The sequence below is a fragment of the Drosophila tropicalis genome, unplaced genomic scaffold, assembly GCF_018151085.1.
Source record: "Drosophila tropicalis isolate 14030-0801.00 unplaced genomic scaffold, ASM1815108v1 contig_859, whole genome shotgun sequence".
NCBI classification, from domain to species: Eukaryota; Metazoa; Arthropoda; class Insecta; order Diptera; family Drosophilidae; genus Drosophila; species Drosophila tropicalis.
In genome coordinates this window covers 7,045,075-7,070,399 of record NW_027173353.1, presented here as the reverse complement: position 1 = coordinate 7,070,399, position 25,325 = coordinate 7,045,075, and the positions used below count along the sequence as shown (strand labels likewise).

The 25,325-nt window shown below is 39.8% G+C and overlaps 7 protein-coding genes across 10 annotated transcripts; 1 reads left to right on the top strand and 6 right to left on the bottom strand.

Annotated features, from left to right (window-relative positions):
• The first annotated feature begins 175 nt into the window (after positions 1–175).
• On the top strand, positions 176–3,358 carry Droj2 (DnaJ heat shock protein family (Hsp40) member A4-like). The gene is made up of 3 exons (XM_068298116.1): positions 176–371; positions 1,406–2,519; positions 2,597–3,358. The coding sequence occupies exons 2-3, from the start codon at positions 1,419–1,421 to the stop codon at positions 2,705–2,707; spliced, it is 1,212 nt and encodes a 403-aa protein (XP_068154217.1). The 5' UTR covers positions 176–371; positions 1,406–1,418; the 3' UTR covers positions 2,708–3,358.
• Positions 3,359–3,560: 202 nt separating this feature from the next.
• Positions 3,561–6,624, bottom strand: LOC137583193 (WD repeat-containing protein 36). The gene is made up of 3 exons (XM_068298115.1): positions 5,373–6,624; positions 4,878–5,309; positions 3,561–4,818 (listed from the first exon to the last, which is right to left on the bottom strand). Exons 1-3 carry the CDS (start codon positions 6,523–6,525, stop codon positions 3,635–3,637), a joined length of 2,769 nt encoding a protein of 922 aa, XP_068154216.1. The 5' UTR covers positions 6,526–6,624; the 3' UTR covers positions 3,561–3,634.
• A 649-nt stretch (positions 6,625–7,273) lies between these two features.
• Positions 7,274–13,171, bottom strand: CCHa2 (CCHamide-2). Of its 4 annotated transcripts, none has more exons than XM_068297129.1 (4): positions 13,060–13,171; positions 9,240–9,320; positions 7,606–7,838; positions 7,274–7,528 (listed from the first exon to the last, which is right to left on the bottom strand). In XM_068297129.1, the coding sequence occupies exons 2-4, from the start codon at positions 9,313–9,315 to the stop codon at positions 7,430–7,432; spliced, it is 408 nt and encodes a 135-aa protein (XP_068153230.1). In that variant the 5' UTR covers positions 9,316–9,320; positions 13,060–13,171; the 3' UTR covers positions 7,274–7,429. The 4 variants fall into 4 exon arrangements, with proteins under 4 accessions (XP_068153230.1, XP_068153231.1, XP_068153234.1 ...); XM_068297130.1 differs by lacking the exon at positions 13,060–13,171 and adding an exon at positions 9,964–10,100; XM_068297133.1 differs by lacking the exon at positions 13,060–13,171 and adding an exon at positions 9,911–9,920.
• Positions 13,172–14,308: 1,137 nt separating this feature from the next.
• GILT1 (Gamma-interferon-inducible lysosomal thiol reductase 1) lies at positions 14,309–17,625 on the bottom strand. The gene is made up of 4 exons (XM_068296489.1): positions 17,447–17,625; positions 15,214–15,348; positions 14,771–15,130; positions 14,309–14,711 (listed from the first exon to the last, which is right to left on the bottom strand). The coding sequence occupies exons 1-4, from the start codon at positions 17,513–17,515 to the stop codon at positions 14,529–14,531; spliced, it is 747 nt and encodes a 248-aa protein (XP_068152590.1). The 5' UTR covers positions 17,516–17,625; the 3' UTR covers positions 14,309–14,528.
• Positions 17,626–18,341: 716 nt separating this feature from the next.
• Positions 18,342–18,821, bottom strand: Dpm3 (Dolichyl-phosphate mannosyltransferase subunit 3). Its single transcript, XM_068297525.1, has 2 exons — positions 18,589–18,821; positions 18,342–18,521 (listed from the first exon to the last, which is right to left on the bottom strand). The coding sequence occupies exons 1-2, from the start codon at positions 18,736–18,738 to the stop codon at positions 18,387–18,389; spliced, it is 285 nt and encodes a 94-aa protein (XP_068153626.1). The 5' UTR covers positions 18,739–18,821; the 3' UTR covers positions 18,342–18,386.
• Positions 18,822–19,161: 340 nt separating this feature from the next.
• LOC137582172 (uncharacterized) lies at positions 19,162–22,209 on the bottom strand. Its single transcript, XM_068296623.1, has 6 exons — positions 22,169–22,209; positions 21,858–22,102; positions 20,759–21,802; positions 20,141–20,574; positions 19,711–20,080; positions 19,162–19,652 (listed from the first exon to the last, which is right to left on the bottom strand). Exons 1-6 carry the CDS (start codon positions 22,207–22,209, stop codon positions 19,162–19,164), a joined length of 2,625 nt encoding a protein of 874 aa, XP_068152724.1.
• Positions 22,210–23,211: 1,002 nt separating this feature from the next.
• On the bottom strand, positions 23,212–24,526 carry yellow-e2 (L-dopachrome tautomerase yellow-e2). Its single transcript, XM_068296622.1, has 2 exons — positions 24,331–24,526; positions 23,212–24,260 (listed from the first exon to the last, which is right to left on the bottom strand). The coding sequence occupies exons 1-2, from the start codon at positions 24,524–24,526 to the stop codon at positions 23,212–23,214; spliced, it is 1,245 nt and encodes a 414-aa protein (XP_068152723.1).
• Positions 24,527–25,325: the final 799 nt, after the last annotated feature.

Below are 25,325 nucleotides of genomic sequence, written 5' to 3'. Positions count from 1 at the left end.
GAGTTGCATGTTGCATGGTTGGGTCTGACTCATTTGCTCGATTCCAACCACGGCGAAGTCAAAATATTGCGGCGAGGTCAAAATATTGTGGCGAAGGTTACGGCGAGGTGTCGAGAAAATAAATTTTTTTTCTTTGGTCACTTTACCAACACTGGTTAAGCGTATTCGGGAATTGTGCAACACCGATTTTGTTTTGCTCCACGTTTTGAAGCTGTGCGGTTGAAAATTTTCGCATGCGGAAAAGTTGTCAGTAGTAGAGAATCTAGATTTCGTTTAAAATTGTAGTAGACAGTGTAACTTCTCGTAGAAAAAATATCAAAGGCGCTGCTAAAGTTTTATTATTTGCCCGACACACGTAATACACAGCAAAGGTAAGTCAGAGCAATTAATTGATTTTCCTCTTTTTGCAGATTTCGTTTTGCACTCTCATTGTGAGCGTATGTGTGTGTATGTACATACATATGTGGTGGATAGTTTTTTGGGCTACCTTTTTGTTAAGTAATCAGAGCAATAGTTAATTCTTTTTCAATCATGAAAAATATAAAATTCCTGCCCCGTAAATTTGTAAAATCAATGGAATCGGTTTCTTCTTTGTCCTCTTCATTCGTTCACTCTGACGCAGCACATGTTTGTACCCCTAAATTGCTTTGTGTGTGTGTGTGTGTGTGACTTTGTATGTATGTAGTTAGTTTTATTTCCCTACAAAATAGAAAGAAAGAACATCAATTGAAGAATTCGGTGAATTACTCTTCTTTTTTTCTCTTGCCATTTGCTTTACACTTTGCCCAGTTCCTCATATTTATCGCGTCATGGCGTTAGTTCACTTTTTCATTATCGCCCTTTATGCTTTGTGTTTGCTATCCGCAAACCAGGGCTGGACATTCCGACGAAATTTTCTAGAAATTCTGCGGTGGTTGCGCTGAGTAAGTGAACGGAGAGGGGCAGCAGGTACAGGGCACCGTCAGCTGCTTGCCGTATTGAAATAGAAAAAACTTCTAGAAAACGTGTGTAGGGGTTCGCCTTTACGGTGACTGCGTCGCATTTATTTGCCAATAAATGGATGTATGTTATTATGCATGTGCAAGCTAGTTGACCTTGAATTTAGCTTGCCGGAAGCAACGCATACAGATCAAAGAGAAACCGGCCACCCACAATTTCACCATCAGGAATTCCAAATCCCGAGCCTATGAGATAAAGTTAACCCACTTTGATACACATGCATACATATGTACATTTCCAGGGATAGCACCAAGCTAAAGGGTCATAAAGGGGTCACAGCATTGAATTTTCATATCAATGTATCTATACATGTGTGTAGTACATACATACATTTGTTTTTTTCTTTCAAATCAGTTTAAACTACTCCTTACGGCAAAGTTTAAATTATAAATTTCTTTAATTTCAGTTAAATATATAAAATGGTCAAAGAAACTGGTTACTATGACCTGCTTGGCGTTAAGCCCAATGCAACACCCGATGAGCTGAAGAAGGCTTACAGAAAGTTGGCTCTGAAGTACCATCCAGACAAGAACCCCAATGAGGGTGAGAAATTCAAAGCCATTTCCCAGGCCTACGAGGTGCTCTCTGATACGGATAAGCGTCAGGTGTACGATGAGGGCGGCGAGGCTGCTATTAAGAAGGGTGGAGCCGACTCTGGCGATTTCCGCAATCCAATGGACTTCTTTGAGAAATTCTTTGGTGCCGGCTTTGGCGGTGGCGGCGGTGGTCGTCGTCGCGAACGTAGAGGCAAGGACGTGGTCCACCAGATGTCTGTACAGCTGGAAGAGCTGTATAATGGAGCTACTCGTAAACTGCAGCTGCAGAAGAATGTCATTTGTGACAAATGCGAGGGTAGAGGCGGCAAGAAAGGTAGCATTGAGAAGTGTATGCAGTGTCGCGGTAATGGTGTAGAAACACGAGTCCAGCAAATAGCACCGGGCATTGTTCAACACATCGAACAGGTGTGCCGAAAATGCGCCGGCACCGGCGAGACCATACAGGAGAAGGATCGCTGTAAGAACTGCAATGGACGGAAAACAGTGCGCGAGCGCAAGGTTTTGGAAGTGCACATTGAGAAGGGCATGCGGGATGGGCAGAAGATTGTGTTTACGGGCGAGGGTGACCACGAACCCGAATCTCAACCGGGTGATATCATTATTTTGTTAGACGAAAAGGAGCATTCGACATTTGTGCATGCTGGCACAGATCTAATGATTAAAATGCAGCTGCAGCTGGTGGAGGCCCTGTGCGGTTTCCAACGTATTGTGAAGACCCTGGACGATCGTGATCTATTGATTTCGACAACGCCTGGCGAAATCATACGGCACGAGATGACCAAATGCATCTCGGAGGAGGGTATGCCTATATTTAAGAATCCAATGGAGAAGGGCACACTTATCATACAGTTCGAGGTGATTTTCCCCGATGTAATCAATCCGTCTGTTGTGCCGACGCTGAAGCAGTGCTTGCCACCGGCACCCGAGGTTGACATTCCAGTTGAAGCGGAGCACACAGTCTTGGTAAGTTTTCCGGCAACCCTCCTCATCACACATCCCATTATATTCTTATTAACAAAATTAATTTATTTAAATTACAGGAGGACTTTGACCCTAAGCAACGTCGCCAGCAACACCAGCGCATGGCTTACGATGAGGACGATGGTGGCTATCAGGATGGCCCACGCGTCCAGCAGTGCACTTCAAGTTAAGCGGCTAAACTTACATACACACACACACACACACACCTATCACCAGAAAATAATAACCTACAAACTGGACGGTGCGGGACCTCTGATACTGATGCGCTCCCTTTGCCTCCTACTATATATGTAAACCTTAGATCCTGCTACACACACATTTGTAACTATCGCCTGCGACGAAGGACCGACGGAAACGGAACAAAACCTATCAAAAATATCCAATCAACCAAAACAACACCGTGTTCCGTGTTAAATTCTACTCTTGCTCTTCCTACTCAAAACACACATAAAACAAAAAAAAATCTAGCAACAGGCTAAAGTTATTCACAGAAAACACTACGATATTTAGGTATACAAAACAAACAAAACAACTTATCAAGATATATGATGGACGCGCACTATGTCTGTATAACACATGGTGGTTTGTAACTAAGTACATATACACAAATATTGTTTTGATTTCGTTTATGAGTTGAGTTGGAATTTACTAGGGACAAAAATAATGGATATAACCGCAAAGCAAGGAAACAGCCGCAGCCTAGAAACGTATCGAGCATTGTCGCGTCTAGAAACAAGTTTAAGTTATTTAATTCCAGCATAAATGAAAGCGTTAGTTTAAACGGATATAACAAATAAATAATACACAATTTCAAATCGAAATTGTACTTTGTGTGGTGATTCCCAATTAACTAGCAAGAGTGATACACTTCTTTAGCCCAGTCATTGCATATGATTCACTTCAGTTCTAATCTAATCAGCTATGACGAACGCGTCTTGGCTAGCTACTTGTCGTAGCCATCTTATAATTTTGTAGACTGGCAAGAATCCCAAAAAACTTCTTTAAATAATCTCAACGGGCGGATTTAAAAATTCATGTAATTTATTTATACAAATTGGAAAGACATAACTATAAATAAAGAATTCTACGTTGCGCAACTAACGCGAAAAATTTCGCAACGCTGCTACTACTCCAATGCCATAGACCAGTTTACTTTCGACACGCTCCCAGGCCTCCTCCTGAGCAAGAGATATGCTTCGCAGTGCTTGCACCAGTTCTGTGGAGTGTGTTAAACTGAGGCCATGTGAGCGTAGGTAGACACTCAAATAAGATTGGGCTAATTCAAAGTTTAGATTTGTCGTAAACATAAATTCAATCATTTTGAGGAATTGCAGCATGGCCAGCATAGTTCCGCCTGCTTCGGGATGCAATGATTTGATCTCAAAGTCAACCATTGAGGGTCCTAGTTCAGTTATATGCTTAACGACGGCACTAAACTCATTGCTAGTGGAAGTTTCTTCTAGCAGTTGGCCAAATGTAGTTAAATTACTAAGATTTTTGGTCTGCAGGACGCGTGAGCCATCTGTCGAAGTGGGAACATTAGCTCCGACATCAAAACGCATCTCCAGCCCAGAAACGGTAGGCAGGAAGAAAGGTGCCTGTTTGGGCGTTTTTGGTGGTGCTTTGGGCTTGTTGCGTTTCTTGATCAGTTCTAAATCGAGCAAATTTTGCCAACGTGAAGCCGCTTGTCCCGAAAGAGTTATAAGCTCTGGTGCCAATTGTTTGGGCGTCTCGTACGTGGCATTTATTAACTCGCCTTCATTGTGATGCTTGTCATCATCATTTATATCCAGCTCTTCGATAGCATCCTCCAGTTCCATGGCATTGCACACAGTGGTAGGCAGTCCTACATATGGAGCTGCCTCTCTGGGGTCAATTGAGCGCAAGGAGATCTGATTAAACAGAGTCTTGTTGGCCCACAAATAAATTCCCAATAAATTAACATGGGCAGTGGCCAAAAAATCACCATTGGGGGACATGGTCAGCGAGATGCATGGTCTTTCGACACGGAAATGATCAATCATATAGGACGATGGTATGTCCCACACTTTGATAGTAGAATCCATGGATGCGGAGATTAGCCAACGGCTGTCGGGACTGAAAGTCATATCATTCAACTTTGCTGTGTGGCCAATGAATTTGCGGACGACTACCCGCGTGTGCATATCTACGATATACACTTTAAATGACTCCAAGCCGATCGCCATCATGGAACTCTCACGATGCTGCCGTATCAGAGATACCCCATCCGCCAGTCGCAGGATAGCCACAGGTTTATCAGCTGTAATAACAGATATGTATTTAACTCGAATATCTCATAATATTTGGTGATGTGCTTACTTTTCCCTTTAAATGGCCAGAATTTAACGAGACCCTGCGAGCAACCAGAGACCACAGTTTGATTGAGATTATCACTGGCTAAACCACGTACGGCTTTTTCGTGGCCAGGGGATCCATATCTGCCACGATAAAGACCAGACTGTATATTAAATCGTTCCACATCGCCACTGCTATAGCCAATGATGACGAAATTTCCGCAATGTGTCAACACAATGGATGTAGTTTCGCACTCATAGTTAGTTCGATTTTTATTCTGAAACTGCTTGGGTACCAGACGATGTTCACCCATGCGACTTTTGTCGAAAGTCCAGGTGGTGGTCTGTATGATGCCCGCATGAATTGCGGCAATATTGTCCCATTCCTTTTCACGTGTTGTCTCGGAGGTAAACTCCAAAATAGGCGGCATACTGAATTTGTCAAACTGGAAACGATCTGAAAGAGGCAAATTAAAGAATATTATATATGTCTTAGGAAGAGTTTAGTTCAATCACTTACTTTTCCTTTTGGTTGCCTTGGGATTGTAGGTGGCTCGGCCCATGCTTTTGTTTAGTGATTCCGAAATGGTAGAGAACACTCGCAGAGTGCTATCTTCACCTGATGACAATATAGATACACCAGATCCACCATGATAACGTATGCAGAGCGGTGGCTTTGTGTGGCCCTCACGAATACGCAATTGACGTGCTCCACCATCGGCCATATCGAAAACGAATGTTTTCATCGAGTTATCTGGGGAAGTAGTGAACACAATGGGCTCACTGGGAAAGCATATAGCTGTGGTCACCTGCTCCTCATGGGCCTGCCACTGCCCGGCCAGTTTTTTTTCCTCCAAATTCCATAAAGCCATGTAGCCATTGCTGCAGGCTGACACTAAAATGGGTGGTCCATCGGTGCGAAAAGCCAATGCGGTAACCAAGCCCCAATCCTGCTTGAAGGCAATAAGCACTTCATCAAACTTTAGATTCAGCACAATTATAGCACCATCAGCATGACCGACCGCCACTACATCCAAGGCCGGAGCCGGTTCTATGCAAGTGACACGACTACCATGGTGATTAAAGGTACACACAATTGTGTTCTTTTTAATATTAAGAATCTTTAGTTGGCCCTGTTGTGAGCCCAGGACTACTTTGTTTATGTATGTGGGTGGATGAGCCACAGCTGTGATCTGAAATTCCTCCGGTTTAAATGGCACATCCAGATACACCTCCTCCGATCTAATATCCCACACTTTAAGCACATTGGCGCTGTCTACGGCTATCAAATGAGTTCCAAAAGGCAGCAGCAAATGGACGTTGCGTTCATGGCCTCGATACACATGGCGTATGTGCTTACCAGCTCGCCAAGCGAAAATGCACTTGTTGCTGGCAGTGTAGGTATGCAGTCGGTCTGTGGCCAATGCTGTGATTTCATCAGGATGCAATCCACTGACATGAAGCAGCCGAAAGTGGCCTGCCGTGTATACCTGAAAGGAGCGTCCAATGCAGGTGATAATCAGGGTATCTCTTCGACGTTGGACATAGCGTGTCACAGCTGGTACTTGATTGCTAACATAGCCCAGAGCACGATTCCGGCGAAAAATTTGACTACTCTCCTTAAATACAGCTCGTGGTTCGGACTCTGAATGCTCCTCTTTTCGGTGCGTCATTTTTATGTCAAGTTTTCTTTTATTTTCACTGTTTGAGGAGCCTTTGCATTTCGAATGTTTTTGCGGAGGAATCTTGCACGTGCGTTAGCAGTTATTCACATTTGGTCACACTTTTAAATTGACTGACGATTCATTATCGATTGTTTCCGATTTGTTATCGATTGTTTATGATTTGCCATTTAAAATTATTTAAATCTTTTTCGTCATAAAACTGAAATTCATTCATTTATTTGTTTTCCATAGCAAAATCTTAATGTGCAAAACCAAATAACTTTTAATAAATATACGTTAAATAAATTTGTTGCTCTCTTTAAGCCAGTTTATTTTTATACATATATTCAACCACATATTTAATAAAAACTCTTGTGAACATTTTTTTCGTTTTTTGTTTTGCCATTATACATATACATATATAGTACATACTTATATAACATTTAAGTAGTTTACATCGCGGTACAATTTCGAAATTATGCATTTTAAATTAAAATTTACAACTACAAATAGTCTTTCGCTTGCATTTCACATAAATCTCGAAACGTAAATCGAACATAAATTATAATATAGAATATATAAATAATGAAATAGGTATGTATGTTGCATTTTATTTTGGTTAATGTTTATAATAAGTGAAAGTTAATTATTTGCCATTTCCTTTTGGTTTCTTTTTTTTCGGTTTTCTTTCACTGAAATTCTTACCAGCCCTTAAAAATTTCAGTTGACTATTCTATATGACAAACATTTATACAAATTATGCAAAAAGAGTTAACATTTATTTTAAAATGTTTGTATATTGTTGTTGTTTTTGTTGCTGTTGTAGATATTGTTGTTGCTGTTGTTATTATTATTGCTGATGCTGTTATAGAATGTAGTTATTTGCAGTCAGGCCAAGGGCAAAATTATGAGCTTAGTTCAATGGAAGATCTCGGTTGAAAATTTCACCAGAATTCGTCAAAGGATAATCAAGTTCATTTAAGCGAGCAGCCGGTCGTCGTGGACGGTTAAACTATAGAGAAAGAAATAGAGGAGAGTGTGTGCATAAGAGAATATTGCATTCAGTTTAAACATCTTTTGGACGCTTACCCATGATTTCATAATTTTGTACAGTATCTGACGAGAGGGATAATCATCGAATTCAGCCTCGGGCACTGCCTGTGCCTGTTCGTTGCCGCCTGACAATATGGGCAACAGACCATTCGAACGTCCATATTCCTGGTCGGTCTGACCGCTTGCAGTTGCCGATTCTCCGGCTGCCGAGCTCAGCGAACGTTTGCCATGGCCGCCGTAACAGACATGCCCATAGGCCTGGCAGCCCTCTGCAGAAAAAGACCAAAAATGCAAAATTAAGTTAAGCAGGTTATTGGCAAAAGGATTGCAATCAATATGACGCACACACATGGCACGTCATTAACCAGGACTTCCTTACGTCGACCTTTCCACTATACACCTCAACTGGCTAAATCGAAAAGTTTATGGGACGACTCGCTTGTGTGCACTCCCTTGGCGCACGATTTGGGAAACTTTGTACCATTATACGGAATCGTTTCTTTCCCTGTCATTCTCTCTCTCTCTCTCTTTCTATGTATGACAACCCAAATCTTTAATCGCTTGCCAATGCTCTGGAGAGACATCTTTTGATAAGCATTTGACCCCGGTGACAAAGCTGCTGCTATTTCGCTCTCAATTCGTTTTGTTTGTTAACTTTTTGACTTATTGCTATTTATAAGGAAAAAAATCACCGCCCACACACACAGAATCCGACACAAACACACACACACACGCACTTTCTAGCACATAAATTTACATGATGCTCATTGGGGACTCGTCCTTGCCCTAGTCCTAGTCTATAACATTTGTAACCAGTTTGTGATGATACTATTTAAAGAGGGTAATTCAACTTTATCAAAAGGTTTGATAAATTGAAATGATTAAAGCTATTTTTAGAAACTTCAAGATTAGCTAAGCGATGTTTAAGAGCATGTCGTTGACTTATAAAAAACCTTTATATAGGATTTTCCGTCAGCTAATAAAAATTAGAATATTATAATCTAGTGTTTACTTTGGTCTAATACCTGAATTTCTTTTAAGAAGAGTATTTAAATTACCAAATTTGCAAAATATCCTTATGTTCACTTTTGGAAGCAAATGAAATCTATGAAAAGGCAATCTATTCAAACGTATCAGGACATTCGAGTAAATAAGGTAAAATACATTTTAGTAGCAAAGAAAATGAAATAGAATAAAAAAGCTATCAGCTTCTGCCACTTTGCCTTTTGTTTGTTTGGCTGCATTATTTAATAGAGGTGAAACCTATGTATGTACGTCGAAATGACAAGCGTTGTTTTCAAATACACTATTCCTTCAAGCGTTTGGCGAAAAGCGCATTCTTTGCCCATTCCAAAGAATCCTGCAAGAATCTTCCCTTCGCTGCAGCTGCATAAACAAATAAAAACCCTGGAGGGCCATCTTACATATACATATGTATATGTATGTAGAACAATGGCTGCTGTCAATGAGGCAGGAAGAATGTGATGAGGAGGAGGAGGAGTGGGTATGATTGTGGGTGGTTGGAGTTGTCAATGCTTCCCGTTTTGTTTGTTTGTTTTGTATTAAACTGTAACAATTGATGCTGCCAGGTCATGACTGCCATTTTATAGGTTTGTTTTTTTGCGCTTAAATTTAATGCATATTTCATGATGACAATTTTCGCTACTCACTTTTCGCTTGACTCTGTTGGGCAGCCAATACCACGGTGCAGATGACAACCAGCAGCAACGAAATTGTCGATTTCATGTTAACTGCAAAGAGACACAGAGAAAGAGAGAGTGAGAGGGGGAGAATTGAAATACAGTTGTTTGGAATCTCTGGAACGTACATATGTATGTACTTGTGTGTACCTGTTGCGGCGACAAAGGGCTGCCCCTTAGGCTATGCTACACTAATTAGAAAACCGAATCACACAAGTCAAATGCATTTAAGAAGGCTAATCCTGGGCGTAACAACTTTTGAACTTTGATTTATGTTACGACGCCCACTCCATAAGATTCCGTTTCCACCTACAGACATTCAGACAAACAAAAGTGGCAAAAGCACAAGTTTAACTAATGTTTGTCTGTTACGTGCCTTGAATCTCTTAGGGCCATCTGCTTGCGGACATAATCGTATGCGGTTAGTATATATGTACATATAGATAAAAGATAACTCATTTAATTTGTTAGCCAAAAATTCATACTTTTTGAACCTAGCTAAAGCTAATTTTACAATTTACTCATCAATCATACACCATGTGTGGGTAATTCGGTTTATTAATATGTATGTATGTATGTACGTATGTATGTATGTATGTGTATACCAGGAAACCAGGTCGCGTGTCGTCCGTATGTCTTACTTGCCGGATAGTCCCATGGGGAATGGGATTGGGGTTGATAATAGCAAACTCACCTAAGCTGATATTGCTGATGTATGTATGTACATATGTAGGATGTACGTTGTACTTAATATAATTTGTTTATTGGCTATATTATTAATTATTTACTTTATATAGATTTAAATGTTATCACTAGCAAATATAATTAACGATTTGTGTAGATTTGTGTACCCCTGAGTACTATATAATCACAGATATGGTTGTTGACTATGCAGCGCCCACACAGCAGCCGAAAAAAAAATTACTCTGAAATCCGTGTTCACATTTTCAAGCTCTAACCGACAACTGAAGCCGATCTGAAGCCCCAGTCAAGTGTATATGCCACCAGCTGATAAGCCCGATCTGGCTGCGTCTGCTCTGAATCCGAAAACCATGTCAGGCGCCGCTTCGGCCACGACGGAAAAGTTTCCAAGCCGCAGACAGCAGTTCTCCTTCAGAGCATATAAATAGGTTCTCGCAGTGCTTCTATTTTCAGTTGATCTACATGATGAGTGGCCCGGCCCCAACTAAATTTATAGCCAATTGATAAGTGTAAATTAATATGTAGCTACTGTCAGTCAGTGAGCCATTGTGAAAATCAACGAGAGCCCACCTACGCACTCATGGCATAAGAATAATAATAATATTATTATTGTTATTGTTATTGCTGTTCTTCATACATACATATATATTCATAATGTGCACTTTTCGCTGTTTATCAGCACACCGAAGACCAGACTCGCGACAGTGTCGCGCGTGGTTAATCAATTTTCCCAGCTACCCAAACAAATTTATATATGTCATGTTATACTATATAAAAAAATAATATATTGTCATCATAATAATGTTTTAATGAGCTACTGATACATACCTACATCAGATCAGATCAAACAGATACTCGTGCGACCCACCCTATATAAATCAATTTAGCTGCGAAAACTTTCCAGCTGCGGGTGTTTGGTTCTATATCTCCCATGTAAATCCCTGTAAAACCTGGTGTACCAACTAGTTCCATCAGTCGATGCAAAGTTCATGAACAAACGCTGATTTGTTTCCGTGTGAAATTTTCTAATCATCGAACTGATAATGCCAACAAAAAATGCATATATTAATTAGAGCGTGCCTGAGGCATGGCCAGAGCTTGAGCCACTTCTAGTGCGACATACTGAGATAGTGAGATAAAGATAGTGGCCTGAAATTGTACTGCGAATGAGATTCAGGACAACAAGTTTGGCCCACTGCCCAGTCGTTGCTGGGATTACGTCACAAACAAGTTTAAAGCCAGCGGAGCATAAAATAAAAAAAGGAAATCAAATTCAATGCGCTAACAAAGTACTCAAGTTTGACTTTTGCTCGACTTTTGTGGTTTTCGGTGTGCTTCTCTCAACAAGATGTAAACCAAGAAAGCAATCGGTTTCTATTGCATTTTTCTTTTAGTGACTTGGACTAAGACTCTGTGCGCCATAAAGGCATAATTAACTAAAAGTAAAAACATTACTCTTCGTAAAGAAGTTTTAAGGTTGGATTCTAAACTAAATGCATTGATAACTTGCTACTAAACTCATTTTAAGTTAATTGTTTAATATATTTGAATCATCTCTTCGTATTTTAATGGCTTATCTTTTATTTTTCTTGTACTTTCCCTTTAATTTTTCATTTTACCAATATTTTACCTATTAAGAAAGCCACGTTAATAACTAAGGTTTTTTATGCCATTTTTTAAACTCAGGAATATACTTTATACATGAGTTTATTAACTAGGAGTAGGTGAGTCACATAACTAATATAGTTAAAGACTCAAGGTATTACTAATCTACTACTTTTACAATTGTTTTATAGTCATTTATATAGTTTTTTAGATAGTTGTAACAATGTAAGTAAATAAATTACTTATTAATTAGAAAATGAACTTTTTCACTTGTTAAAAAAATTCTTCAAAACGAATCGTTTGGTCAAATCTTAACTCATAATATGAAAGGGTATACATATATCGAAGTTGCTTATATTTCCGACTGTTTATATAGAATACTTTGATGTTGAGACTCATGTACTTAAAAAAGCTGATACGTTTTCAAAGACTGCAGTAATAAAAGCGATAAAATATTCACAAATAGAGTTGATCCATATTTATTTGTAATTAGTCCAAGTAGGGAAAATATGAATTGAAGAATAGTTTTAAAAGAACTACATAAAATGTATAGAGAGGTGAAAAATTGTATCACATTTCCTCAAAAGTCTCACATAATTTAGTTGCATGTTGTGAATTAAGATAATATTTTGGAGCCGATAATATATATTGGATAATATTTTTGGAGAGAAAAATAAGTACTTGCTTTGGCAGATTTTCATATCATCTAATTTACATTTACCAAAGTTGAAACCTTGTCGGCTTCTTACTGTCTATTTGCAGCTTTGCTTGCTGCAATTGGGTTTATTCTAATGAAATTAAACTTTATTTGCAAAGTTTCTTGGCAAAAGGGGCAACAAGTTGCTCACTTTATAGTCTATTCGCCAGGATGTTTTTGAATATTCCAGCTTCATGGCGTTTGCCTTGAATGATTTATACAGCTGCCAGAGACTCAATGGAAATGCTAATGTTGACTTTATGTGTAGTCTTTCTGGGCAAAGTCTTAAGCAAATGAGCGCTATGTTTGCTAGTTAGTTTCAAGTCAAGCCGTAGGGCAGATTATTAAAAATGAATCAAAGGCGAAAGTCAAAGAGATCTAAAAACAGGAGAGGGGGCAAAAAAAGCAACAGGCAGTGGGTCATAGGGAAAAGTGGATAAAAAGTAAAATGCTTAAAGTCCATAACCCAAAATGGGTTGATTAATTATGTCTGGCTAATCTAATTTGATTCAATTAAATTGAACAAATAAACAAATGTGCCTACACATTACCGCAGGGCGATTGAAAATTAATTTTAGCCATCAAGTTAAATGAAAACAGAAAAAAGGGAGAGAGTTATAATGGTCAATCTGAACTTACCAATATGTATAATGAGTATAATAATATTTGTTCACTAATTGTTTATATATCACAAACAGCACAAACTGCAATTTCTCTGATAATTGAGGATTTCTCAATTAACTTAGAGCTAACCGAGTTAAGTTCAAAATTGAAAATTTCACCTACTTTCACTTGTGAGTCACAACTGCTAGCCAAAATCTTTAGACTGCTTGGAGTCTTCGTCCTCGTCGACGTTGGGGGTTAGGCTCGGTGGTGTCGGTGTATCTCGACTGCAGTCCAAAATTCTTGTGATGTCGACAGCCGGAGCTGGGCCAGCTTTATATCATCAGGACCACAACGATGTCGACCTCCGCCCGCATATGCGTACGTTACGTTTTGTGTAGGTTGACTTTCTCGCAGCCAATCAGAAGCGAGCAAAACACCCGAATTGTCGAGTCGTTAGCCGAACGCAGCAATTTTTTGCCACTGCCGACGCCCCGATGTATGCAACACTATCTGTTGGATTTTACGTAGGTGCTGGCTTGGCTTGGTTCGGCTAGGCTTTGCTTGGCTTGGCAGCAGCAATTGCCAAAAACACTTACCTACTTTTGTTTCCAACTAACACAGTCTCTTTGAACCTTTTTTGGGCTGCGGCTCATCCAATGACCGTTCTGTACTTTTGGGACGTCAAATTAACATCGCGCTGAGATTTATTTGCTCGACATCTATTGCAGAAACATACACACATACATATGTACATATATAAATGATTATGAATGAATATTGCTGCTGACGTAGTTACCGTCACAATTGCCGTGGGCTTATGGCCCATTCATGGGCCACAATAACAACAGCTGCCTAAAGTCAAAGTCAAAGCGTGGACTGTAGTCCCATGACAGCATGATGGCTGCGTGGCGGTTGATTGAAGACATATTATCCAGAGTTGGCTCAAAACAACTTTGATCAATTAATTAAATGATTAACCAATTTATTGAGTCACATTCGATCAACGTGCATATTACTTTTTATTTTGCTCATTTCGCTGCTTTATGTCGTATCAGCATTTTGCAAGCTTAAATTGATTTGCCAACGACTTGTTTACAACAATTGGCCGACTGTGGGTGATAGGGTCTTCATTCTCCTCCATCTCCATCTGGTGTAATTCTCTGTTGCTAGAGCTACCTACCAGCAGCAGTTGGCTTATCGCATCGAAAATAAATTAGCCGATAAGCAGCTGACGCTGACCTATACAGAGACACCGATCATAATATTTGACAACAAACATACGAATCCGCTCCCACAACAAGGGTTCCCATTTGTTCTATCGACTAAATCTACTCAAGATTTCACAAACTCAATAGGCCAATTGAGTTAAGTGCACCAAATGCAGCTTTCCTCTTCTAATTCCATTTTTCTTTCAATAAATAAATGAAAATATTTTTTATAATTTTTATTAAAATTTTACAAATAGATTTAAGCTCTCACGAATGATTTTGAGACTGATATAGGGCGTGGATATTCGGACGGCATGAGTTTCATTTAGCCTAAAGGCAGAAAAAAATAAATGGTTTAAAACAAACAACATACACAATTAAGAGAATCATAGTTGCACTCTGAGAGCTCCGAGTGGAGGGAAAATCAGTGGAGAGAGCAGCTTAGAGAGAGTAGCGGATAAACCAAAGACCCAATAGAGAGCTTAAGATGGCGCTTACGCTGGCCAAGCCAGGAGCGGCGGCGTTATGTTGGCTACAGATGCGAGGTTGAGGAGCAGATACGTATCCGCAAAGGGTGCCAATGAAATTCTTCTGGGCACGGTCATTCACATCCTTGTCGAATTGCTGGTAACAAAATGCGCATTAGAATAAAGGATCAACTGAGGGATGTACAATTCGGTTACCTCATTGAACAGAACGGTGGGAACACTGGTCAGTGGCTCCTTTAGCTTCATTGTGGTCTCGCCAGCCTTGCGCAACAAGATGCTTCCTTCGGTGGAATTGGCACAGGTCTTGATGTTCTCCCAATTGTTAACATGATTCTCGGTGGCACAACGTTGACCGGGATACACATTGTCGGGGAAATTCTTGCCCGCCTTCATGAGACAATTGATGAAGTCCAGAGTTAGCGACTCGCGAGTGTATTCAATCTGATACGAGTTGGCCTGAATGTGGTCAATGGCACAGGCATGCACCTTATTGCCATAGCACTCATTCGGACCATGATGACAAGTGAAAGTCACCTCGGCGCCCATCGTGGAGAACTGGCAGAGCGAAAACGATATGCAAATGAGCATTTAGTCCACACAATTCGTTACACATTTACCTATTGGCCATTGGCACTTACATGAGATTTGCCAAAGGGCACAAATGTCAGTTCGACCACATCACGGAGTTCAGTCTTCACTGCCGGATAGACTTGTTCCGTAATGAACTTGGCACTGTCCGGACACAGGGATTCATAGTAAATTGAAACGGGCACCTGGGAAAAGTCAAAGGGGAATGACAAAAGCCAGTATGTTGAGTTATGTTGTTTTATTGTAATCTTTGGCATGCCTCATTGTTGCCTCACTCTGACCACAATTGATGTAGATGAGAGTCATTTACATTTTGACTGCAGTCGAAAAGGCTATGACTATGGGCCACCTATTTTTGAGTTCATGCAAATGACTTTTGCATGAGTTGACAAATTGTTGACAAATTTCAAATGTTTGCATCGCAAAAATAATCATTTTCAGCAGAGATAGATACTTGAATGCAAGAGCAAATTGTTTTTCTATAAAAGAATATTCATTTTTTGTTTATTATGTGGCATTCAAAATATTTAAAAAAGTTTACTTTAAAAATTTCGGCAAGGGTCCTTAAAATAGAATAATTATACAAAAAAGTTATAATTTAGCGTTTGGTTTCTTTAAAACTTGCTAACTGTTTTAAAAGTTGTAAATTAGGAAGAATTCCATTCCACATGACAATTTTTAATTTGTTTTCAAGAAAACTATTATAATTATTAAGAGTTTAAGCATTTTCACTAAAATTGCCTAGAGAATTTTTAATTTGTTTTCAAGAAAACATTATAATTATTAAGGTTTAAGCATTTTCACAAAATTGCCTAAAACAATAACTTTCTTCTGTGCTTATCCTAATGTGGTTTTTAACTTTCGGGGTTCCAAATGTTTTTCTTTTCGTCGGCTCTTAGTTTTATTAATAAGCGTGACAGAAAGCAACATGAAAAAATTTATTCTAAAAAGATACAAAATTTGTTTATTAAAATCTAAGATTATGAGACTAAAATACACAGAAGATAGGAGAAAACAAGTGAACTTATAATTTCCATTTCCTTATATACATAAATGTTTATTAAGGAAGATTTTGACTGTACTTTAATTGTTTACAACAAAGTATAGGAAATATTTGTATAAACTTAGCTTGACTGTGTAAAAGAATCTACTAATGAATGTTTTTCATTCCGCCTTAAATAATATACATATGTATTACATACATACATATATGTACATATATACTATTAATTTTCTTCAGAAGCTAATGCCATCAGATTCAATGGAAATTTAACTTCTCTGACCTCAGTTAATTAGTATGCCAATGTCTGTTTTCTTTTTACTTCCCTTGGCAAACTGACTTAAGTGCAAAAAAATGTGTGAAAACATTCCACATGGATAAATAAATAAAATGTATAGCTATATATATAATTATATAGTTGCTACATTCCTGTGATTTTGAACAAAAGCTTTAACTACAAAATTGTTATAATTTAGCCAACTGCCTGGGCTGGCAGTAACTAAATTAAAACTTTTTAGATGGCTAAAATTCTCGTGACTAAGCATTGAAATGAAGCGCAATAGTATATAGAAACGCACACAATCGCTGGCTGAAAAAGCAACTGGAGTCGAATTATGCAAATTGTTTATTGTTTCTGTCATTGAAATTGATGTATGGCTCAGCGTTTATATAAAGTGCTTACGCTTCTTTCCCATCCTTCACATAGGCGAGTGTTCCATTCTTTTCTTTTTCGAGTTGGAGTTAGTCACGCCGGGGTAAGGGGAGAGTGGAGGAGAAGCAAACCAGACACCGGTTTCTCTCTCATCATATAACAACAATGAAATGGAAAATGGAAACTGGTTGGGGTCGAAAACTGGTTTTGAGTTTCACACTCGAAACCAAAACAAAAATATCAAAAGATTGAAGCCTAATGTTAATTATTTGTCGTACATTTTCCAACTGCGGCATTTTCCAGTCCAAATGAAAAGTTCATTCAACCTGTGCGTACTTTTCGGGGCATTTCACTTGTTGCTGTCGTTTCGGAAAAAAAGGGCGCAGTAGTCGGCAATCGTCTTATGGCTAGGGCTAATTAACCTCACGCTTCCTCCACCTAACCCCATTGCCCACTAACACGTATCACATACGATGTAATCGGTTTTTTTTTTCGCGCGCGAGCGTCCCTGACTTGTATTTGGCTCTGTTGTGCAACGTTAATTTGGCACAACACCCACCGACCCACCCACTTAAGCCCACTTGCTTTCAATTGATTTTGGTTTCAGGTGCCACAAGAATCAGAAACTTACCTTAGCCGCTCCATGCACGGAGGCTAGTAGGCAGCTGAGTAAAACGCCCAAAACGATTTTGTGACTCATTTTTTGGTATTCTTTTCGGTTGTTACTTTTGTTTTGAGTTCTATTCTTTTTCCCCTTTGTTAACTTTTCGGCAGAGCTCGGTGTTGTTCACGGTTTGACGTCTAAGTGTAAACTGTTTGTATGCACAGCTTGAAGCTGGAATGAAAGCACCGTTTCTAGTCACTGGAAGAGCGACAGCGGCAGAGACTGGTTTTTATGCATAATTTGGGCTGGGCCGCTCCAAAGATAAACACTTCCAGTGGCTTGATCGAGAGTTGAGCTTCAAATGAGAGAGAATTTGACTTAATTGGTCTCTCTTTATTATGAAAATGTAGATTGAGGGATGGCCTTTTAACACAATGTAGTCCCAAAGCTCTCCTGCCAAATCCAAAGACTTGCAGTTGGTTGAGATCTAATTGTGGCATGCCTAATGCCAGTAAGTGTTTATAGGGCGATTCAATCTAGACCTGTGATTTTTTCAATTAAATGATTAAAGAAAGCATTTCAGCTTGCCCCTCTTATCTCTCATTATTACCAAAGAAAAAGAAGCCAACGTTTTATATCAAATTATTCTCGAAATTAATGTGTTAGCAATGTGTGAATGATAAGAATATGTTCTACTACAGTTTGCTCTAACGTTTCTATAGAATTTTAAATTCATGTTCTAAATGTTTAGAATTCAACTGTCATATAAACATTCCCCCAACGGATTTCCACATGCTTACGGCTCTTTGAACCACGTCATAATGTCGGCGAGACTGCGAATGTAAATATGTATGTACAAACTTTTCATGCACTTGGGAATACAGCAACCTGAGTTTTAACCACAATGAAAATTACAATCAAGTAGACTTTTGCATAACTTTTAATTAAATTACAAATAGCACCATGTTCAATCGCGAAACCGAAATCCCTTGGCAATCAGATCTTTTCGTGCCTCTAGAATCTCTGCCTGCAATTCTTTGGCTGCTTGTGGGCAATCATTGAAGGTAAATGTCCGATAGAGAACAGTCCAAACAGAGTAGATCTAAGAAATGGAAAATATTGCAGAATCATAAGTACTTGTTACTAATAGACTTGGAGGATGCACTTACTCCAAAAAGCCCCAACAACAAAACCGGCAACAATTGAACAAATAGGAAATACTTTGTCGTCAGCTGTGTTTGTACTGTTCCTAGCACCAGAGACAGGTAGGGCACCGCAAATAGGGCGGCGTAGAAGAGCCAACGCTGTAGATTTGTCATTATTATTGCTGGATTATTATTATTTTCAAAATAAACCAAAAAATAAATAAAATTAGAGATGGAACATCCGACGGTTGCAAAGACAATAGTGTTGCCAGATCAATACACATCGTTTTGCTCCAAAATGTCGATTAACCGATAGGAAACTCAGGCGCCACTGTGCATAATTGAGTGTCACGGCAGGCAACATTTTAGAGTGAGCATTTTAAATGAAATTTGTTAGAAATCTTAAAAAGTAGACAGACAAGTGGTAAATTTGCAAAATAATCTTTAAAATAAAATGGAGTAAATCAATTTACCGTTATCTAAAATTATTTATTATTTTAAATCAAAACTCTATTAAATATTTCGTTTCTTTAGAAACGCGGCGCTGTTTGTAAGCCAACTCTAAAAATATAATTTTGAAAATTGAATCAAACCTTATTACAAGGTCTTAGTTTGATCTTCTGTGCCTGCACCCACTGTACAGGGTGTGTTGGCCAAGAGATCCGCTGTCCGACAGCCAACAATTTGAAATTTGATATCATTTTCCCGCACAATGCCGCCCACAAAGAGTTTTGGCTCGCTGCTTAAAGCCCAAAGTTCATTTTCGCCTCGGGAATTGCGATTGATTTTAAGGCCAGTGATAAATTTAAGCTGGTGTGGATTGTAGGCCACAACTCGTAGATCATCTGGCGTATATTGGGAGTGCTCCTGCCATTTGATCAAGGCACCCAAACTAATGAGACTGCAGTAGAGATTCCCGTCACTGTCCATTACCTCCGATTCGCATTGAGTTCCCCGGGTGCCCAGACTGCGAATATCTCGATTCTTGCTGGAATTGGACGCTGACCAATAGCTGGCATTGTTTACCAGGGAAAGTGGAATCGCCAATTCGTTGAAACCATTCAGAGTGTGGAAGTAAAGAAATCTATCTGTAAGATCATCACTTTAGTAATTGATAAGATAGTTATTTAATTGTATCATGCCTACCCTCTTGCTCACTGGGACTAAGGCTCACAGTGAATATTCCAGCTTGACGTGGCAGAGCTTCTAGTGAAGATGGTTGCATAGATTTGTCTTCAATACGCCAGGATTTACCTGTCAGGGAATCGTACACGATTAGACCATAGCCCCAGGCATCGGCAACATAGGCTCGGCCACCCAAGCATTGACCATCACTAAGATCCACCGTCAGGCTGGTAAAAATAGAAATGCCAGGCACATAATTGTGTGGCGGCAATGCATGACGTTGCACTAACTCATCCTTGATCAAGTCAAAGGTTAGAATTTGTGGTGGACAAAGCTGAAGGGAGTTGATCTGACCGGAATCCACTACCCATAAGCGCCAACATTCATCAATCTGAGAATAAAACCTGGATACGATCATACGATTTTCTTAGCTAAATGCGATTACACTCACATAGGTACGCATGGCGGAGATGATGCCCGAGCAGTTATTTGGTGGCAAGTGCCAGGCCATATTTGGATAGGCCACCAGTCGAGGATTTTCAATCACTTCATTGTCACTGGCAGCCACGGTGGCCAGTGTGAAGGGCGTGCCGGCGTTTAGGCGTGGAATTGTGAGGAATGTGCGATGTCTGCCCTCATCCCCGTACTCCATATCCACATCTACTGGTAGAAAATTGCTTAGATTTGTCCATTTGTGCAACGTTCGGAGCTGTTTCAATTGCAATTCCTGTGCCTCAGCAGCAAACAAAATCGAGATCACAATGCAGATACAGATGGCTTGGATTCTCGCCATTGGAATGCTTAGAAATGCAGATAATCTTCGTCCAAGCCGTTCGGACGATGCGTTAAGACTGACACGCAGCAGGTAGACTCGAAGCGGCAAAGCTGTGAGCCAACAAACCCTAATTGACATTGACCAGACACAAACAAAGGTTGCTGTTGGCCGTTGGCCCAGCCACAGCCATAGCCATAGCCATGTACACAGGTAAAGGAATTTCGAGATTTATAGACACCTTTTATGACCGCTTAAAGATTATTTACATAGTCTAAGAAGAAGAACCCACACAACCCCGTCCCTGCAGCATGTCATCCACGTCGCAGCGCTGCACACGATAATTGATCTCGCTGTAGTTGAGGGCACCTGTGAATGCCTTTTGCAGACGATTGGATAGTACCCACAGTTCCTCCGCCCCGTCACTGGGACGACGGATAATTTTCATGCCACTGATAAATTGCAGTGTTTGAGGATTATGTGCCAGCAGTTTGAGATTTGAATTCGTGTAGGGTGTTCGTATATTCCAGCCGTATATGGCAATAGGTTCCAAGAAACCACAGAACCAAATGCCCTCCTGACTAATTGCCATGGCTCCACATTGTACACCACGCCGTCCGAGGACCTTAAACTCCTTAAGCGATGAACTGATGCCGCTCTGCCAGTTGGTGGCATTATTTAGCACATCCAGCGGAATAGCTATCTCCACTTCGTTGGAGAGAGCATGGAAGATGAGATGTCGCTGCAGACCCAATCCCGATGGAGTCACGGCTACAGTAAAAGCCCCATCTAAAAGCTCAAAACTCTCGCCCATAACTGTGTGAGTACCAAATCTGGGATCTGGATAGGTGAACTTATTCTCCACGCGCCACGATGAATTGCCCAGCACATCATAGACAACGATGCCCATGCCAGTGGGATCGCAGAGGTAAACGAGAGCTTGTGTGCACTGTCCCTGAGGCCAAGGATCTTTGATATCCGCCAGTATGGTCACAAAACGACTGATTTTTGCCTTGTACACGTTCTCCGGAAGACGATATCGATGTATCAGTTGATTTGTGGCCAAATCTATAACCACCACTTGTGGAGCACAATGTTGAACAAATTGAATCTCTCCGCTATCCAATATCCACATTTGGCCGCAGGAATCGATGTGAACACGGTAAACAGAAGTAAGACCATCGCAATCGGCGCCATGGGAACTATGCCAATCATAGCTAGGATAGGCCTGAAGAACACTGCCATTCTCCTGTTGCACTGGACTAACATAGGCCAGGGAATAGGGCACACCCTGACCGAAACGTGGGGCAGTTACAAAATGTCGTGCTGGACCACCATTAGCTGGAATTGTATAAAATATTTAAATAATTTCTGTTTCCATATGTCGCTCTCTTACACGGATAATACACATCAATGTCTATGGGTATGGGACTCTCGGGCTTATAGCGACCACTTTCCAGAGCTCTAGTCCGTTCCACATCGTTGGGAAAACCAAATACCAAATTCCTCCATTCAAAAATCTTATCGAGTTCTTTATACGGCGGACGATGACTTGTTATGGGCTGCTGATAATAATATTCACGATTTTGGCCCAGCGTGACACTCAAAAAAGCAATCAGAATACACAGTTTTAGGGTACACCTGGATGGAAACAGGTTATTGCTCATGGAACATAGGACTTTGAATGGTCAAGTTCAGGTTACTTACATGTTGGTTGTCTCTCGAGAAGCAAAGTGGTCCTTACACATTGAGTCTTCACATTATACTAATCTGGCCCAATATATTTCCAGATATTGTAGCCATACTTGTTAAATTTTTGTATTTCGATACCAACTGGTTTTTGATACTGGATTGTTTTTATTTTTTTGTCGCTTTAGTTATCATCTTTTATCTAGTGAGATTTGGTCATTATTTGTTTGTTGGTCATTTGTTTTTATGATTTGCTCACTAATTAATTTTGCTTGCCAATAATTGATATCCATTGTGTTCGAATCGCATGGACAGAGAGAGAGAGAGAGAGAGATCAAGGAACTTTGCTTAAATGTTAGAATCTTCACCCCCAAAGGTAGATTTTAATATGTGTATTAAAATGCCATCCCATCGAATGACTAAAACATTTAAGAGTAATGTCAAGCCTTCTGTTTGAATTCCACCCACTATCAATCGCTTAAATTATTATCATAATTAAATCATTAAGCATGTTTAAAATGTTTGCAGATTTTAACATGCAAATTATGGTTGGAACACAATATACAAAAAAAACTGACTTTGACGTGAGGCCACAGACGGAGCGAAACCGCAAGAGCTACCCGCAGATTCAAGAGTTGGCCAGAAGAGCGAACAGAAAAACTTGTTGGCCAGCCTTTTTACGCCTCATTAATGCCAGAATTAAGTGCTGCAGAAATGAATTTGTCAGAATCTGCGCTTAATTAATTTACAATAATTTTAAACATGACTTTCGAGGCAAGAGTTTTGATCCCAGCTTGTGTGCCAATGTGCCGGAAATCCTATATACATAAATTTTCAAATTCGATACGAGTAATCCGATGTGGATCAATTGGCAAATTTATGGTTCATTTTAATTTGCATAAACCTACATAATAAATGGTTTATCAATAGCCTAATTAGGTGATGACTATGATGATCAAGACGATGATGATGATGATTAGGCGATTTACCCATCTGTGGGTGATGATTGCCAAAATCGATAATTATTTTTTCATTTTTCAGCTTGGATATGAAAGTAAAAGTTATGTGAGTTGACCTAGGATTAAATAATCTATATCACTGCGCTGTACTCGATAGTTAATCTCTTTGTAGTTTCGTTTGGCAAATGACTTTTGTATGCGATTGGACAGCATCCACAGCTCCTCACGCCCATCACTGGGTCGTCGTACGACTTTCATGCCACTCACAAACTGCAAGGTTTCGTTATTTTCTACCAGAGCTTTCACATTGGACGACGAATAGGGTTTACGTATATTCCAGCCATGAAGAGCAATGGGTTTCATGTAGACGCAGAACCAGAAGCCTTCCTTGCTGATTGCGGAGGCGGCACATTGAACACCTCTTTTGCCCAGTACTTTAACACTCTGCTGCGAACGACCATGTTGATGCTTCCATTTGGAGGGATTATTAACGATATCTAGGGGTATGGCCATTTCCAGGTCATTAGCTAAGACATGGAAGAAGAGATTTCGCTGCAAGCCTAAGCCAGGCGGGGTCACAGATACACTGACTGGACCATCGAAGAGTTCAAAGCTCTCTCCGGCAATGGTAAATTTTTTGAAATTCGGATTTGGACGTGTGTACTTGTTCTCTATACGCCAGGAGTCCTTTTTGTCCACATCGTACACCACGATGCCGAACCCTAAGATGTCACAGAGATAGAGAAAAGTCTGCTTGCAGCTGCCATGTGGAGGTGGATCACTGACATCAGCCAGGACCGTCACAAAACTGCTGACATTGACCTTGGTCAGACTTTCGGAAATACGAAAGCGATGTACTAGCTTATTGGTGGCCAGATCGATGGCCACTACTTGAGGAGGACAACGCTGTTGGCATTCAATAAATCCAGTATCGACAACCCACATTCGCCCGCAGGGATCGATGTGCATTCGAAAGGCCGATGTCAGACCATCACAATCCTTTCCCTTAGAGCTGTGCCAATCAAAGCTGGGATACGGTTGAAGTTCACTCCCATTTTTTCGCTGAACTTTGCTGACATAAGACAAGGAATATGGCACACCTTCCTCATCCCGAGGAGTTGTGATGAAGTGCCTGGGCGCTCCACCTTTAGCTAAGATGGAATATTATATTAGCATAAGACTTTGTAGTTGAGTAAAATTAGAGCAGTGGGTTTTTCTTACGCGGATAATACACATCAATGTCATAGGGAACGGGAGTATCCTGATTATATATTCCTTTACGTATAGCAGAATTTCGTTCACTTTCGCTTGAAAAGCCAAACTCTAGATTCCGCCATTCAAACACTTTGTCCAGTTGTTTTATTGAAGATGCACCGAGAATCGCACCAATTAAAGTGATCAGCAAAAGATAATACATATCTATAGATATGCTTTTGATAATCTCGAATTAAAACGTTGTTTCTCCTGGCCTCACTCAGCCAAACTGATCTGAGCAACATCACAGTAAATCCTTTTAAAAGCTTGCAAAAACAACAGCAGATTCATTTCAGCTCGCAGCATTCATAAATTAAGTGTAAATTGCAACAGGTTCTTATGTGTTGTATTTTATTTTCGCTTTTATTATACTCTTTAAGTAAGTAATTTGAATTGTATTCAATGTTTGTCACACATAAGACAAAGCAAGAGGACATTGATGTTTCTTTTCTGATTCCTTTACATAGAGAATGCATCGATTAAAGACACTGCAAGAGCATCCATGAGTTGATATTGGTAATTGAATATTTTGAGTGTTGACTCTTTTTAGCCAAAGTTTCATTTACCTACCCAATTAATAAATAAACGCCTCTGACCGCTGCTGATATTGCTAATTTGTTCGGCTACTTGGCCAACAGAATGCCTTTGCTTAATTTATTGCACATATTTTTTGTTAGGAATAACCAGTTTACGGATATTAAAGAATGTAGCCGCCTCTCAATGGAATTCAAGAGGAGTTGTAAAATATTAAACAAAAAATTGTTTTGCCAAAAATATGAATTTAATATTTATATATGTTTGTACATTTGTGCAAAGATCAGGTGTGAAAGAGGAAACGAATATATTCAGGGACAACTCTAAATTTGTCAACTTTTATAAACCAATTCATGACCCACAAACACAAATAAAAATTATGGAAAGATTCGATCTGATCTTTCATTTATGGGCAACAAGAAACACTT